This window comes from Epinephelus fuscoguttatus, linkage group LG1 (assembly GCF_011397635.1).
Source record: "Epinephelus fuscoguttatus linkage group LG1, E.fuscoguttatus.final_Chr_v1".
NCBI lineage: Eukaryota > Metazoa > Chordata > Actinopteri > Perciformes > Serranidae > Epinephelus > Epinephelus fuscoguttatus.
The window spans coordinates 32,035,964-32,049,039 of NC_064752.1; the positions used below are offsets into that span (position 1 = coordinate 32,035,964).

Consider the following 13,076-nt stretch of genomic DNA (forward strand, 5'->3'; position numbering starts at 1 on the left):
AAAAGCGTTACCATTATCCCTACACAATACCTTTTCCAGCACCTACTTAAGACCTCAAATCACTACTGTATGTGGCCACGCTGCTTGCCAGTTTGCATTTTGTCACTCTATGATCCCATGAATGTCTAAGTATACAGCCATGCCCAGATTATCTTGCTTGTGGCCCCAGGGCAGGCATTTCCTATATGGGCCCCACCTCACTGTCATGGTCACCAATCTGCTCTGCACACTATGCGACTGCCCACCCCTCTAAAACCTGGTTAGCCCAAAGCCGTTGAAAGTATGTGAGCATGTCAGTATTTTTATAGCAGTCAAATATACAGCGGAATCACCCCATTAATGTATGTACTTCATGGGGTCAGTTCATTGAAACTCTTCATGGTCACTGTGGTGTCCTGAGTATGGATCCTGTACAGGCTGGTGTTAACTTAGACTTGTACAACAGCCCCAAAGCACTTGTGAACAACCCAGTCATCGATCATATCACATCATCCAAAGTTGACACATGTGACCACTTGTGTCACTACAGTATATAACGGGAGTGGCTTCACTGTAGCACCAGTGTACCTTGCCTGGCTGATCCCGCCCCTAGCTGGGGAGAAAGCTGGTGCACAGGCTTGCAGCGGAGCCCATCGCAGTTGACTGTTTGAGCAGCCCACCCCTCTCTCTGCAGTATGCATGTTTGCCAGGGACTCGCGTTCACGTCCCTGCAGTGTACTTCACCGGCCAGAGACCATCTACTGAAGAGTCGAGGATAGGCCTAATAAAATTGGATGTGGCAGGCGGACCGGAGGCGGAAAGCCCGGAGTGACCGGAGGAATACAGTATTACTACAGGAATACAGGCTGCCGCTCTCCTCTGAACGTGGACAATCATGCATGTGCTCTTCTGGGGCTTGGGGTTCCTACTATTCCCTGATTTCTTGAATGTAGTCGCATCTACGGGGAAATTGCTTTTGAATTCAAGCACAGGTAAAGTATGCCGCTCTGACAACCCCCGCGTTTTCCCCTCATGGAGTTATTTTCTAACACTGAGGGCAGAGAATGAATGAGTTTTGAATTCAGCCATGCACATGACTTGCAGCGCTTTCTAGATACCTAAAGTTCACTGACTGATTATCATTTCTTCGCAGTGCTGTTAAAAACAACAGGTTTTTCAGGAAAGAAGACACTGATATGTAAATTATAATCTATCGATGAACACATCTGGGCTCTCTGATTTGTACTGATGCCATTGGACTGCTACTTAATCCTTAATTGCATTGTTGTTCTTCTGCCTTTATTCCCCAGTAAAAGAGGAGATCGGCGCTTATGAGATTGTAACACCGGTGCGAGTGAATGAAGCCGGTGACAAGTTTCCAACCAGTGTGCACTTCAAGAGGAAAAGACGAAGTTTGGACGAGAGCACCGGCAATACTACGGATCACTGGGCCTCGCCAAATATTCACTACAGGATATCTGCTTTCGGACAGCATTATCACCTCAACCTCACGCTGGATTCGGGATTTATCGCACCTCTCTACACTGTGACAGTACTTGGAGTGCCCCGAGGAGATAACATAACGGATTTTGCAACAGACGGGGAGGTGGAGGAGGAGGACACGGAGTTAAGGCACTGCTTCTATAAAGGACTTGTAAATGCACAAGCAGAACACGCCGCGGTCATCAGTTTGTGCTCCGGACTGGTGAGTTTTTACGCACGGTTAGACTCGTCGTGCATGTGATGACTTTACGACCGGGTGTTTTACTTTTCCACCATGGGTATCTAGGGGCCATTATTGCTTATACAAGAGTCGTAAAGCTGCCTCACCATTAGCTCAGAGAAAAATCAGTTTTGTAAACACATTGTCAGTGCAAACTTTGCGCGCAACCTGATTTTTGTATCGATCGTGCAAATATCATACTTAACATACATTATTGCGCGTGTAAACATGTTGGTGTTTAGGAGAGAATTTAAAACGGCCTATAACCCGGTAAAGAAAAAAAGTTGTATAAACGTATTGGTCACAGTGAGGTGAAGCTTAAGCTTATTTAAAAATAATTGAAAAAAAAAAACAGTGTTTGACTTGTTAAATCCTTTATTTGTAGTAGGACTCTGTTGGGGGTGCTTCCAGGGACTAAGTAACTGTCAAAAAAGTTAACAACTGTGCTGGCATGAAAGAGTCCCCAGTTATCTGCCTATAGTCACGTTTAATGAACACACTCTAAATCTTACTTCCATGCCTCTCTCTTGTCTCCCGTTTGTCGGTGACGTCTTTACGCACGCTAGTACAGCGGGAGTACGGGTGGTACCGACGTCATCACAAATTGGTCCCACTCCCAGGCTTGCTGAAGCATGAGCTTTGGAGTGGAGCAAAAGTGCAGTCCGAGTTTATACATAAAAGCCACAATGAGGTGACAGATATGAGTAAGTGGGCAATATCTTCCCAAATGACAAATCAAATTAAAAATGCTCTGAATGCTCTGTGGAGAGCTTTGGAGAGTTGAGCTGACATTTATGGAGCATATCTTAATATTTATTCAAGACCTCTGAGGACACATTTGTTCTAAAACAGGCAATACTGCTGATGGCCTCAATCTCTGTACATCCTAATGTGATACTTATTTTCTTGCAGGGAATCTTGTAGGGGGATTCTCTTTTGCTTTGCCAATTCTCCAGGTCAATCAAAGTGCAGGTCCTAGCATAGTAATGGGAAGAGTGTGTTGCTCAAGGGAATGGAAGGAAGGAAGGAAGCTTCTCCTTGTGCCCTCTCGCTGAAGAACAATCTACCCTGAGGCACATTTTAGTACATGCAGAAGATTTTCTTGTTTTTCTAATGATAATCTTTTTCATACTTTATTATCAGGAATTACAAATATGACTTGTGCCAAAGTTTCCAAACTTGAATCAGCCTCCAGGGCTGCCACGATGATTCTCCACAGCCAATAAGCAACAAGTGAAATGTGCTTGGGTTGGCATGTGCCTTATCTGGAGCATCATAGACCTCCAAGTTGGGCAGTCACACTAAACGTGCCATGTGAAATACATAGAACAAGGCTTTCAACAAGCTTGCCAAGAGACTACAGTCTGACTGTTTTCCTGATATCCATCACAGGTCTCACTCCAATTTCCCTCCTGTTTTGAGACCATTCTTACATGCATGCAAATTCACTTATTTCACCTTTTTATGAATGCCTTTGGGTCTCTGCATTGCTTATTTTCTGTAATCAATATTAAATGAGCCACATTCCACTGTTGCTTGTTATGAATAATTTGTAAGTAAAACATACATTGGGTTAGAGTGTTAAGGAGGTTCACTGATTTGCAAAAATATCTTTGAATTAGATATTTCCCTTGGTCCTGTCTGTGTGGATTTTATGCGTTCTCACTATGTTTGCGTATGTCATTGCCGTAAAAACAAAAGTGTTTACAGAAAATGGATGAGTGAAGTTTAACTGGTGTGTTTCTTTCTGCCATCCAGCTTGGCACTTTCAGGTCTCCACAAGGGGAATATTTTGTGGAGCCCCTACACAGCTATCAAGGAGAACACTATGAAGAGGAACACACAAAACCTCATATTGTATACAGGAAGAGTGCACCCAAGAAACAGACATCTGGGGAGGACTCAGCTTGTGACACTTCAGGTATAGTGTACTACGTGATGGGTATGCATGCATGCACGTTACACTAATAAGTCATTACGAATGTACACACACATACTTAAAGCACAAACACACACAGATGCAGTCTTAATGCCTCTACAAGTACACTTGCAAACACCAACATGCACAACTACTGTATGTGCAACCAGTGTTAATCCAGACCTCACCACTGAGGTGGCCAATCAGCAGAATTAAATATCTGCTCCTGTCAGCTGTCGCCCAGTGTCTCCTTTCTAGCTAACCAGCACACTGCTGCTTGTGAGCACAAAGCTCCTCAGCGCTTTATTTGTAAAAAACAGACAACAGCAAAAAAGTGTGTGTGTGGTTGGTTCATGTGCTTTCAAGTGCTGTCATGGGATGCATGTGGATTGTGTGTAGAGAATCGGCTATTTGTGTGCCTGTATGTGCATGCATTATGTGACCTTTAAATTGGTTCCCACGGACGTAAGCAGGCGTTATCATTGCATTATCCTCACGTCTCCACTATCAGCTGTAACAGGAACGCATTACATAATAGTAACTGAGCTTATTGAGCAATTGCTGTAATTCTATCACGATACTGTAGAATCATATGGAGCTTATCTGGTTAAAACAAGGAAAACCTTTTGAGTGTGTGTCTGGATACTGAAGTTGATTTTAAAACGCAAAGATTCAAGTGAAAGAAAATGGCTCTGCAGAGCTGGATACTTCACTGTCATCCAAGTCATAGAAAAATGGAACAAAAAAGGAAGGATGGGAAATGAAGGGAAAGGGAGATTGTAATTGAATGAATAGCACACTGTGGTTAACCATTCAATTGTTCTGTGCTAGGCTACACATTGTGATATATATGGTAATGAAATGGCATCATGAGTAGGCTACAAATAGAAATGAACGATGGAATTAAAGTCAGTGTATGGTGTGACACTATCTCGGCTGACATATCATGTCATAGCCTGCACAGCGCAGTGCCTACAGCTGCAGCACAGTAGTGAGGATGCTTTCCAACTCTCACACAGGAAAAATCATTTGGAAGTTCACTCTTGTATCATTCCATCTCAGTTTACTGGCTGAACTTCCTGTTGACTCTTGTACTTCCTTCTCCTCTTTGATAAGAAAGTTGGGTAGACCCACTGCCATGAAACTATATATAAACTGTATAGTAGAACAGTCATGCCACTTGAAACTATCACACGATAAAACTTAGAAATAAATCTAGAAATATTTTCTCTTTGTCTGCTGGACAGCTTTCTGCAGATGTTTGGTTTCACTGTGTATATAGCTGTTTGTGTGTGTGTGTGTGTGTGTGTGTGTGTGTGCGCGCTCTTGTGCTTTGTATTTTGTGTATTTTTCTTTTGGTCAGCTCTGTAATACAGTATGTGTGTGTATGTGTGTGATACCATAGCCTGGAGGAACATAAATTTGACTAAGAGCCATTTGTGGCCAAGAATAATTCATCCTTGCACAAAGTTCCATTGTTACCTTGTAAGTTTTGAAGTAGAGCAAATTGTTCTTTTTTGATCATAAATCATGCAAACTGAAAGCAGAGCCACTAATGTGATACAGTCCAGCTTACTGTTATTTAGGTGGTGATGCATTGCTGGTGGTCCAGGAAGGGCGATCTGCATGTGATGAGGAAGCAGAAAAAAGACTGGCATTCAGCAGTTTTGTTGCCATGTCATGATTAAAATCAGAATTAATTCCCCTCAGTGCTAAGAGGTTTTACTGCCCAGTTGTTGAACTGCCTTCTTTTGGTGTGTGCACTGCAGTTTGTGTTCCATTTTTTATGGCTGGGTGCCAGGTTTACCTAGTCTGAACTCTTTGCCCTCATCTCTCCCCTCTCCTGAAAGAGTCGGGAGAGGGGAAAAAAGGCATTCCAGGCAGCGTTCATTTGTCAACCCACTCTTTGAGCAACAATAAACAAAAGAGAGAAAAAGGCAGCAACTTATTTTAACAATACTGACTTCCAGACAGCCAACTTACCTCATTTATCTCCACCTTTAAAGACCACCATGACACACTGTCACAACAAACTTTGATTCATACCTTGTCTGTTTTTCTGATTGAATGTATTTCCCATCATCACTTCATCTTTGTATATTTACACATGCTCCATTCCCTCTGACTTCTCTCTCTAGGGCACAAACACAGACACAAGAGACACAAGCTTAAGAGAAGGCCAGTGGCCGGGGTGACCACTGTGTCCAATGCAGCCCCTGTGGTCAGCGGCGGTATACTCAGTGCTGTGGAGTCACTGGGTGCCAGCCTGGCCAGCAATGCTTTGCTCAGATCAGAGAGCGGCAGTGCTAGCGCTAGACCATCAAATGATAGCAGCGGTGACTCAGGACCTCACAGGAGATCAAAGCGCTTCCTCTCCTACCCGCGCTTTGTTGAAGTCATGCTGGTGGCTGACAGCAAAATGGTGGAGCATCACGGCAGCAACCTACAGCACTACATACTCACACTAATGTCCATCGTAAGTTCCGCTCTGTCTTCATGACTGTGAGTAGAGAATGTTTGGTTGGTAGAGGCGGTTGGCTGGGAGACGGAAGTGTTTTTATGTGTGTGTGTATACTATGCACATATATGGCCAGAAAGTAGCCACATGTGTGCATGTTTGTGCAATAAATGTATGTACCTGTTCTGCTGTGCTGCAAGTCAGTCAGTCGGCCTTTGGAGGAGGGCCATGGGAGGGAAAAGGGCAGCCTAGGGCAGGGGTAAACACCACTTTCAAACGGCCAGGGGGAAGAGAGGGCAGCTTGAGGTAGAGCCTGCCTGACAGCTTTGATGAATGTTAAAAATAAGCTCAGGTATGTCACATAGACCGCATACTCTCGGCCACTTCAAATACCAGCTTCCGCAGGCGTCTGGGGCCGACAGTCCTCAGGGGGAGGCTTAGATGACCTATATTCTGTTCTTGGCAAAGCTTGCCTTCTCCACAGGGGCTCAGGCCATTATCAACTTGATCTTCCAATCAACCAAATTCCCCAGTACTTGCTTGAAAGTGCAGGAAGGCAGTCCATGACAGAGTTACCAGTAAATAAAATGTGTCACATTTCACCTGGATTGGAGGAATACTTCACCCACAAAATGATCACTTGCATATTAGTTACTCACCACATGTTATGTTGAAATTGTGAACAAAACTTTGTTTTTCTTGCATGCTTCCATGGTGAATGAAGAATCCAAAAACAGAGAAAATTCAAAAAGGGGATAACATTTAACAAGAATGAAACCATTTCAAAACATGTGTTTGCATACTCTCACACAACTTGTGCAGTATTTATCCAGCTGTATGCTCAATACTTCCCACACACATGCATTTTCCCTAAAACCCAATATATAAAACATTTGGATTATGCTGCTTGGGGTTTGTGAGAGTTTGTTAACGGATGTTTTGATATAGTTGTGCCGTTGCTAAATGTGGTCCGTATGACTTCTTAAATTTATCAAGAATGTCCACCTTTTTGGAATTTTTTTGGTGTTGTTTGTTGTTGTTTTTGAAAACAGTTTTCTTCATGAATTCAACACAACATGGAGTAACTGATATACAAATAATTTTTTTGTGGGTGAAATATTGACTTAAATTCATGAAAACACTGTAAGATATTGATCCTGATATTAAAACTAGGATTGAGCTCATGTTCTGTTTCCTTTATTCAGGTATCATCCATCTACAAGGACCCCAGCATCGGCAACCTGATCAACATTGTAATTGTAAAATTAGTCATAATAAACAACGAGCAGGTAAGACTGCGAACTTTAAATCTCCATACTTACACTCTTAGAAGAAGAAGCATGTGGTGTGTGTATTTATCAGTTTATCTGTGTGTGTCCTCAGGATGGTCCAGTCATTTCATTTAATGCACAGACCACTTTAAAGAACTTCTGCATTTGGCAGCAGAGTCAGAACATCCTGGATGATAACCACCATTCCCATCACGACACTGCCATCCTAATTACCAGGTGCAAGAAAAATGTGAAGTTATCATATTCTTTGCTGAATACACTTTGAACAGGTTTTTAGGTCTTTCACACAGCCAAGTGTCCCATGAGCCAAATTACATTGTACTAAGTATAAATTATCGGAGAACCAGCTGCATCAAAGAGATACATTAAATGGGGTCCAGATGCCTGATGAATCGAGCTGCTGTTAAAAAATTAACCTAAATAAGAAGGATCCCCTTAAGGTTGGGGAAGTATTCTTTTGTACTATGCCACTGACTGTGACTCATCATCTGTGTCTTCACCACAGGCAGGACATCTGCAGAGCAAGGGATAAGTGTGACACCTTAGGTAAGTGGATTTGCTTTTATATGTGTCGATAAACTTGCAACCTTTAACTAATATAAACTGTACTTTATATGTCACTGGTGGAATGATCATGAGGGAAAATTGGTCAAACTGAATTGAGCCTCTTTCTCCCCGTTTTAAAGGACTTGCAGAGTTGGGGACGGTGTGTGATCCATACAGGAGTTGCAGCATCAGTGAGGACAATGGACTCAGCACTGCATTCACCATTGCCCATGAACTTGGCCATGTGTAAGCACAGCATGCTTCAACTGATTGTTTACCTTAAGTGCTGTCATTACTCCTAGTTAAGTGAAAGTTTTGGCTCCAGTGAGACATTGGTAGAGCTTCAGAAGTCTTTCTAGGAACCCACACATGCCTACCAGCAGATGGGGATCAAGGAGTCTTGCATGTTTGAACAACACAACAGCTGTACATTCCTTTATTGTTTTCCCAGTAATTTCTGATGCTTTGGTGTGTTTATGATCATATCTCCTATTTTTTGCCTGCCTTTAATTTGGAGAGGAAAAGGAAAAGGCAGTTTGTAAACTGGATTCTTACGTGTTCGAATTTACCAAAGGATTGTGTGGCTTTTGCGGCCCCTAAACCTGCACAGATAAAACAAAAAGAGTTCTCAAAGCGCCATCAAAGGGTGAAATGGACCTCAGACTGCTCTGCCAAGTAAATAGGACCATGGTGCTCCTGTGCTATTTGTATATATTTTAGGTAATATGCATACAATTGATGCAAAATTGTCCATTTTCTATGCAAATAAGCCTCATTGCACAAACAGTCCAATTCACAAAGATCTGCACTAAAGAGCCACACACAGTTACAGTGAAATTATTTATGTCTTCAGAGAGTTGGTGGTAACTGAAGCACACTGGTAGACTGGGATATTAAATCTCAAATACAGTTTCTTTCTGTCACGTTTAAATTCCCTAAAGTTTTGAACAATGGCTATGCACCTCGTTAGTCAGGACCTGTAGCTTGCAGTCTTAAAATTTCAGTTTTCTATTATCTCTGTCATTGTTCTTCTGTCTGTGTTTTTGGTGCAAAGGCAGCACTTATACTTTACCACATAGATAATTGCAGTCAGACACAAAAAGGGCAAATTGCACTCAGCTGCAAAACTTTTTGGGCATATTTGGGCTGTAATAGAACAATGGGACCTTGAGATGCAACTGATAATGGTTATGAGTGATGTGTAATTCATGGTATTATCAGAGGCCGCAATCTAGTCTTTAAATTTGCCTCTCAGAATTAAGGTCAAACTGTCCAACATCCTGACTCAGCAGTGGGGTTACAGTGGAGACTGTTACAGACCTTAACAGCCCTCATCATATCTTACGAATGCTACGACTAACCACAAAACAAAAGGTGGGATTGTTCAATTCCACGTTTATCCGCGTCAAGTGGTGACCACATACTTGACGCCTGCTTAGCCCCAGAGCTCAGTGTTATATGGTACCTGTCAGGTAGGGGGCTGAGTAGCTCAGAGGGAGGGCGGCGGGCAGGTTGGTGCTGTACGTATCCACCTCCTACCGGGATCTTACTTGCTCACCCAGCAGGAGCCTGATTGCTTCTTTTATACTCACTGTGCCCTGACTTTAATATCTAAATTTTTCCTCTATCTTATAACCAAGTGTTCATATAATTTAATATTGTGCTAGTTTCATTCCAAACTCCCCACAAGCTGGAAATACAAATGCTCTGAATCATTTTCAGCTGTAACTGTGAACGGGTTTCCTAAATCCAATATCACAGTGACAGCGGAAATATAGAATCAATGTTTAGATTTAAAACATGTGCTAAAGCAACTGAAACACACTGAAGCACAAAACAACTAGCATTTTTCAGTTGGAGTCTTATCAATGTTGGTTTGGCGCAATACTAACATATTAAAACTTTAAAGTCCCAGTCAGAAGTAATATAGAGGCTTTCATCACCATGAAACTGGCTTTTGTTACATTAATCTTTGCCAAATATTGCTCTTACGCAGCAGTACATCTGTGTGATATAAACTCTAACCAACAGAATCATTACTAGAAGAAGGAAAGAACTTCACTTTTGATGTAACATATTTTCTGATACCTTAACACAATGATACCTTTTTGTGTGCTCTCTGTAGGTTCAACATGCCTCATGACGACAGTAACAAGTGTAAGGAGGATGGAGTTAAGATTCAGCAACATGTGATGGCTCCCACACTTAACTACAACACAAACCCTTGGATGTGGTCCAAGTGTAGCAGGAAGTACATCACAGAGTTCCTCGAGTATGTCCTACTTTTTTCTTTAGGATTGTTATAAATATGCATGTAGATTATGTTTTTTTCTGTTTCTACTAAGTTTCTGAACTCAAACAGCCTGAAATCAAATAGGATATGCGAAGTAGTAAAGCCAAGTCAAATAACTGTACACTTTAACTTTATATTTTTGTCTAAAGTCATTTTTATTTTAAGCCTCTGGCCAAATATTCTACTGTACTTTTAAAACCATATCACAGAGATTTCACAGAAATGTTTCCTTAAACCTTCAAACACACACACAGAGTGCACTGTACACTGTATGCAGTTTGTTCCACTTTCAGCAGAAACAGTCTAATGTTTAGGCCTAAATACAAATAAACTGTCATCATTTCTCAGGGCTGTTGCAGCCTCTAGTCTCTTCTCTCCCTAAGGCTCCTCATCCTGCTGAGCAACACCAGGGAACTCCTACTGTAGGGAAGAGTAAAAGGGATAGTATCTGGCAACTAACCAAAATCCCTTTCTATACCCCCTACTATCCAGAGTTCTCCCTACATCCCCAACTCTTGAGATCACCACTACTTACCACATATAGCTGAATACAAACAGAAAGCCGTCAAGATACTGAGCAAGCTGTGTTTACAGTAGGGGTTCTATATATGTACAGAAAAATGACCTCTCCGGCTGTACTGAGTGTGTTTTCTGTCTGTTTGTGTCTCTTGTTTCTCCCTTTTTTCTTTAAGTCATTTTATTTTTATTTCTTAATAGCACAGGATATGGTGAGTGCTTGCTCGACGAGCCCGTTTCTAGGCCGTACAGTCTTTCGCAGCAGCTGCCTGGACGGATATACAATGTCAATAAACAGTGCGAATTGATATTTGGGCCAGGAACGCAGGTGTGCCCTTATATGGTAAGCAGAGTCAGTGCACGAATCTAAACTGTCATGTTGCACATGTTGGTCTCTGAGGGAAGCCTCTTGTGTTATGATCATGTGCTCAGCTGAATTTAAAGCTTTTCAAGTCACTTGCTCTGTTTAACTACATACTGATTGTTCTTTCTGAGATATAAACAAACAAAAACAACTTTTATTAACATGTAAAGCGTGATCTCTCAGTGCCCATCAATTCTGTTAAGACACGAAAATGAGAGGGGGTTGAATCTGGCATGAATCATCACATCAAACCATCCAGATGTCTTGTTGAACTTTAAATGAATACTGCAGAAATGTCTCCAAAATAGGTGTAACACCCTTAAGCAGTGTGGAATAGTTCTCTTGGCTTGTGTTTTCTGGCCAGACAGTAAGGTGTAGAGAGCCACTGACTGAGACACACCTGGCTAATGAGATGGCTGATACAGCAAAGTTAGTGTATAGAGTCACCTTCTGGCATAATGTTTTATAATATGTAATAAATTGCATGTCTGCCAACTCGGGTCCATATATTAAGAGTTTCTCTAAAGTGATGCTACTCGTATGACATTTACGTGCCCTGTCTTTTCCTGTAAATGTCTCATGGTTAACACTGTGTGTGTGTGTGTGTGTGTGTGTGTGTGTGTGTGTGTGTGTGTGTGTTTCTCAGTTTCAGTGTCGGAGGCTGTGGTGCACCAGTCCAGAGGGCGCCCAGCGGGGCTGCAGGACTCAGCACATGCCGTGGGCAGACGGCACTGACTGCTCCCCTGGAAAGGTAAGTGTCGTGGAAATGAAGACAGATCTGGAAGAAAAATTTAGTACTTTAAGTATTTTTCTGATAATAAAAATGAGTTAGGAGCAAGAAGTAAGAAATCAAACTGTGTTTTATTAAAAGTTGTAATTTTTTAATGCTCCACGGAATTGCCAAAATTTATCCATTATTACTCATATGGTTCTGTGTTATGATCTGACAATTCTCGCCGCATTTCCTTGTTTTGATCTTACGACTTTTCCACTGACTCATGACCATAAAATTGTTCACAGGCATTGTGTGCAAAATAACAAAAGAAAACAAGTTTCTAAACACGTCCCAAGAATTTACTCAACCATCGACACATGTGTAAACTCTAGTAATTGAACATGGCTCTCATGCAAGTAGGTGACATGAAGTTGCGAGTGATGGAGTTTTCTCTCTGGGCGACTGTCTTGGTGCAGCTTTTAATTAGGACTTTCTCACTAACCCCTTGCTTCCTGCCACTAAGACTGCGAGAACATAAAAGCGACATGAAGTCCAATGACGCTCAGATACACACACATGTTGAAACCTTTTCATGTTCACACCAACCTCTCATCCCATGCCATGCCGTGCAACAGACTAAACACTTAAGATGGAGTCTATTTGTTAAACAGTGTAAGACTATCCTCCTGTTATGAGCTGAGATATATTTACTGACTGTGTGCGTGACGTTTCCTTGTCTTCTGTCCAGCAAGATCCAGCCATGGAATATCTTTTCAGTTCCTATTTTTTCCATTTGCATCACTGTATAATTTCTCCCAGATTAGCATCAAAGCACGGGAGAGCAGATAGATGTGTTGCCAGTTCTATGGATAAGATTTCATATGCTCACTCTGGCTGTTCCTCTCCCTCTTTCCTCCTCTTCCTTTTCTTTCACCCGCTTACCTCATTTTCCTCCCTCTGCTCCTATTCTTGCACATTCATTCATCTGACTTTTTTCTTTTCTGTTTCTCTCACTGCAGCACTGCAAACACGGCCTGTGTATAGCCAAAGAGCACGATGCCACACCTGTGGAGGGGGCATGGGGAGTTTGGAGCCCTTTCGGTACCTGTTCACGGACATGCGGCGGGGGCATCAAGATCGCCGTGCGTGAATGCAACCGACCCGTGTGAGCAGTCCCTCTCTTTGTAGTCATGCATGCCTACTGGACCTTGTCTCCATCTTAGCTGCCAAAGTCAATGTTCCATAGATCAAGCCTCCTTAAGGGAATTCTTT

The 13,076-nt window shown here is 42.2% G+C and overlaps 1 protein-coding gene across 1 annotated transcript in view; it reads left to right on the plus strand.

Annotated features, from left to right (window-relative positions):
- Positions 1-587: 587 nt before the first annotated feature.
- Positions 588-13,076, plus strand: part of LOC125891103 (A disintegrin and metalloproteinase with thrombospondin motifs 9-like) — a 56,341-nt gene continuing 43,852 nt past the window's right edge. Inside the window, exons 1-12 of the mRNA XM_049580124.1 lie at positions 588-971; positions 1,290-1,684; positions 3,461-3,623; positions 5,759-6,096; positions 7,284-7,367; positions 7,462-7,586; positions 7,876-7,916; positions 8,057-8,162; positions 10,042-10,188; positions 10,927-11,068; positions 11,736-11,840; positions 12,824-12,969. Of these exons, the coding sequence (XP_049436081.1) occupies positions 875-971; positions 1,290-1,684; positions 3,461-3,623; positions 5,759-6,096; positions 7,284-7,367; positions 7,462-7,586; positions 7,876-7,916; positions 8,057-8,162; positions 10,042-10,188; positions 10,927-11,068; positions 11,736-11,840; positions 12,824-12,969 (1,889 nt within the window). The 5' untranslated portion in view covers positions 588-874. The remainder of the gene's footprint in view (positions 972-1,289; positions 1,685-3,460; positions 3,624-5,758; positions 6,097-7,283; positions 7,368-7,461; positions 7,587-7,875; positions 7,917-8,056; positions 8,163-10,041; positions 10,189-10,926; positions 11,069-11,735; positions 11,841-12,823; positions 12,970-13,076) is intronic.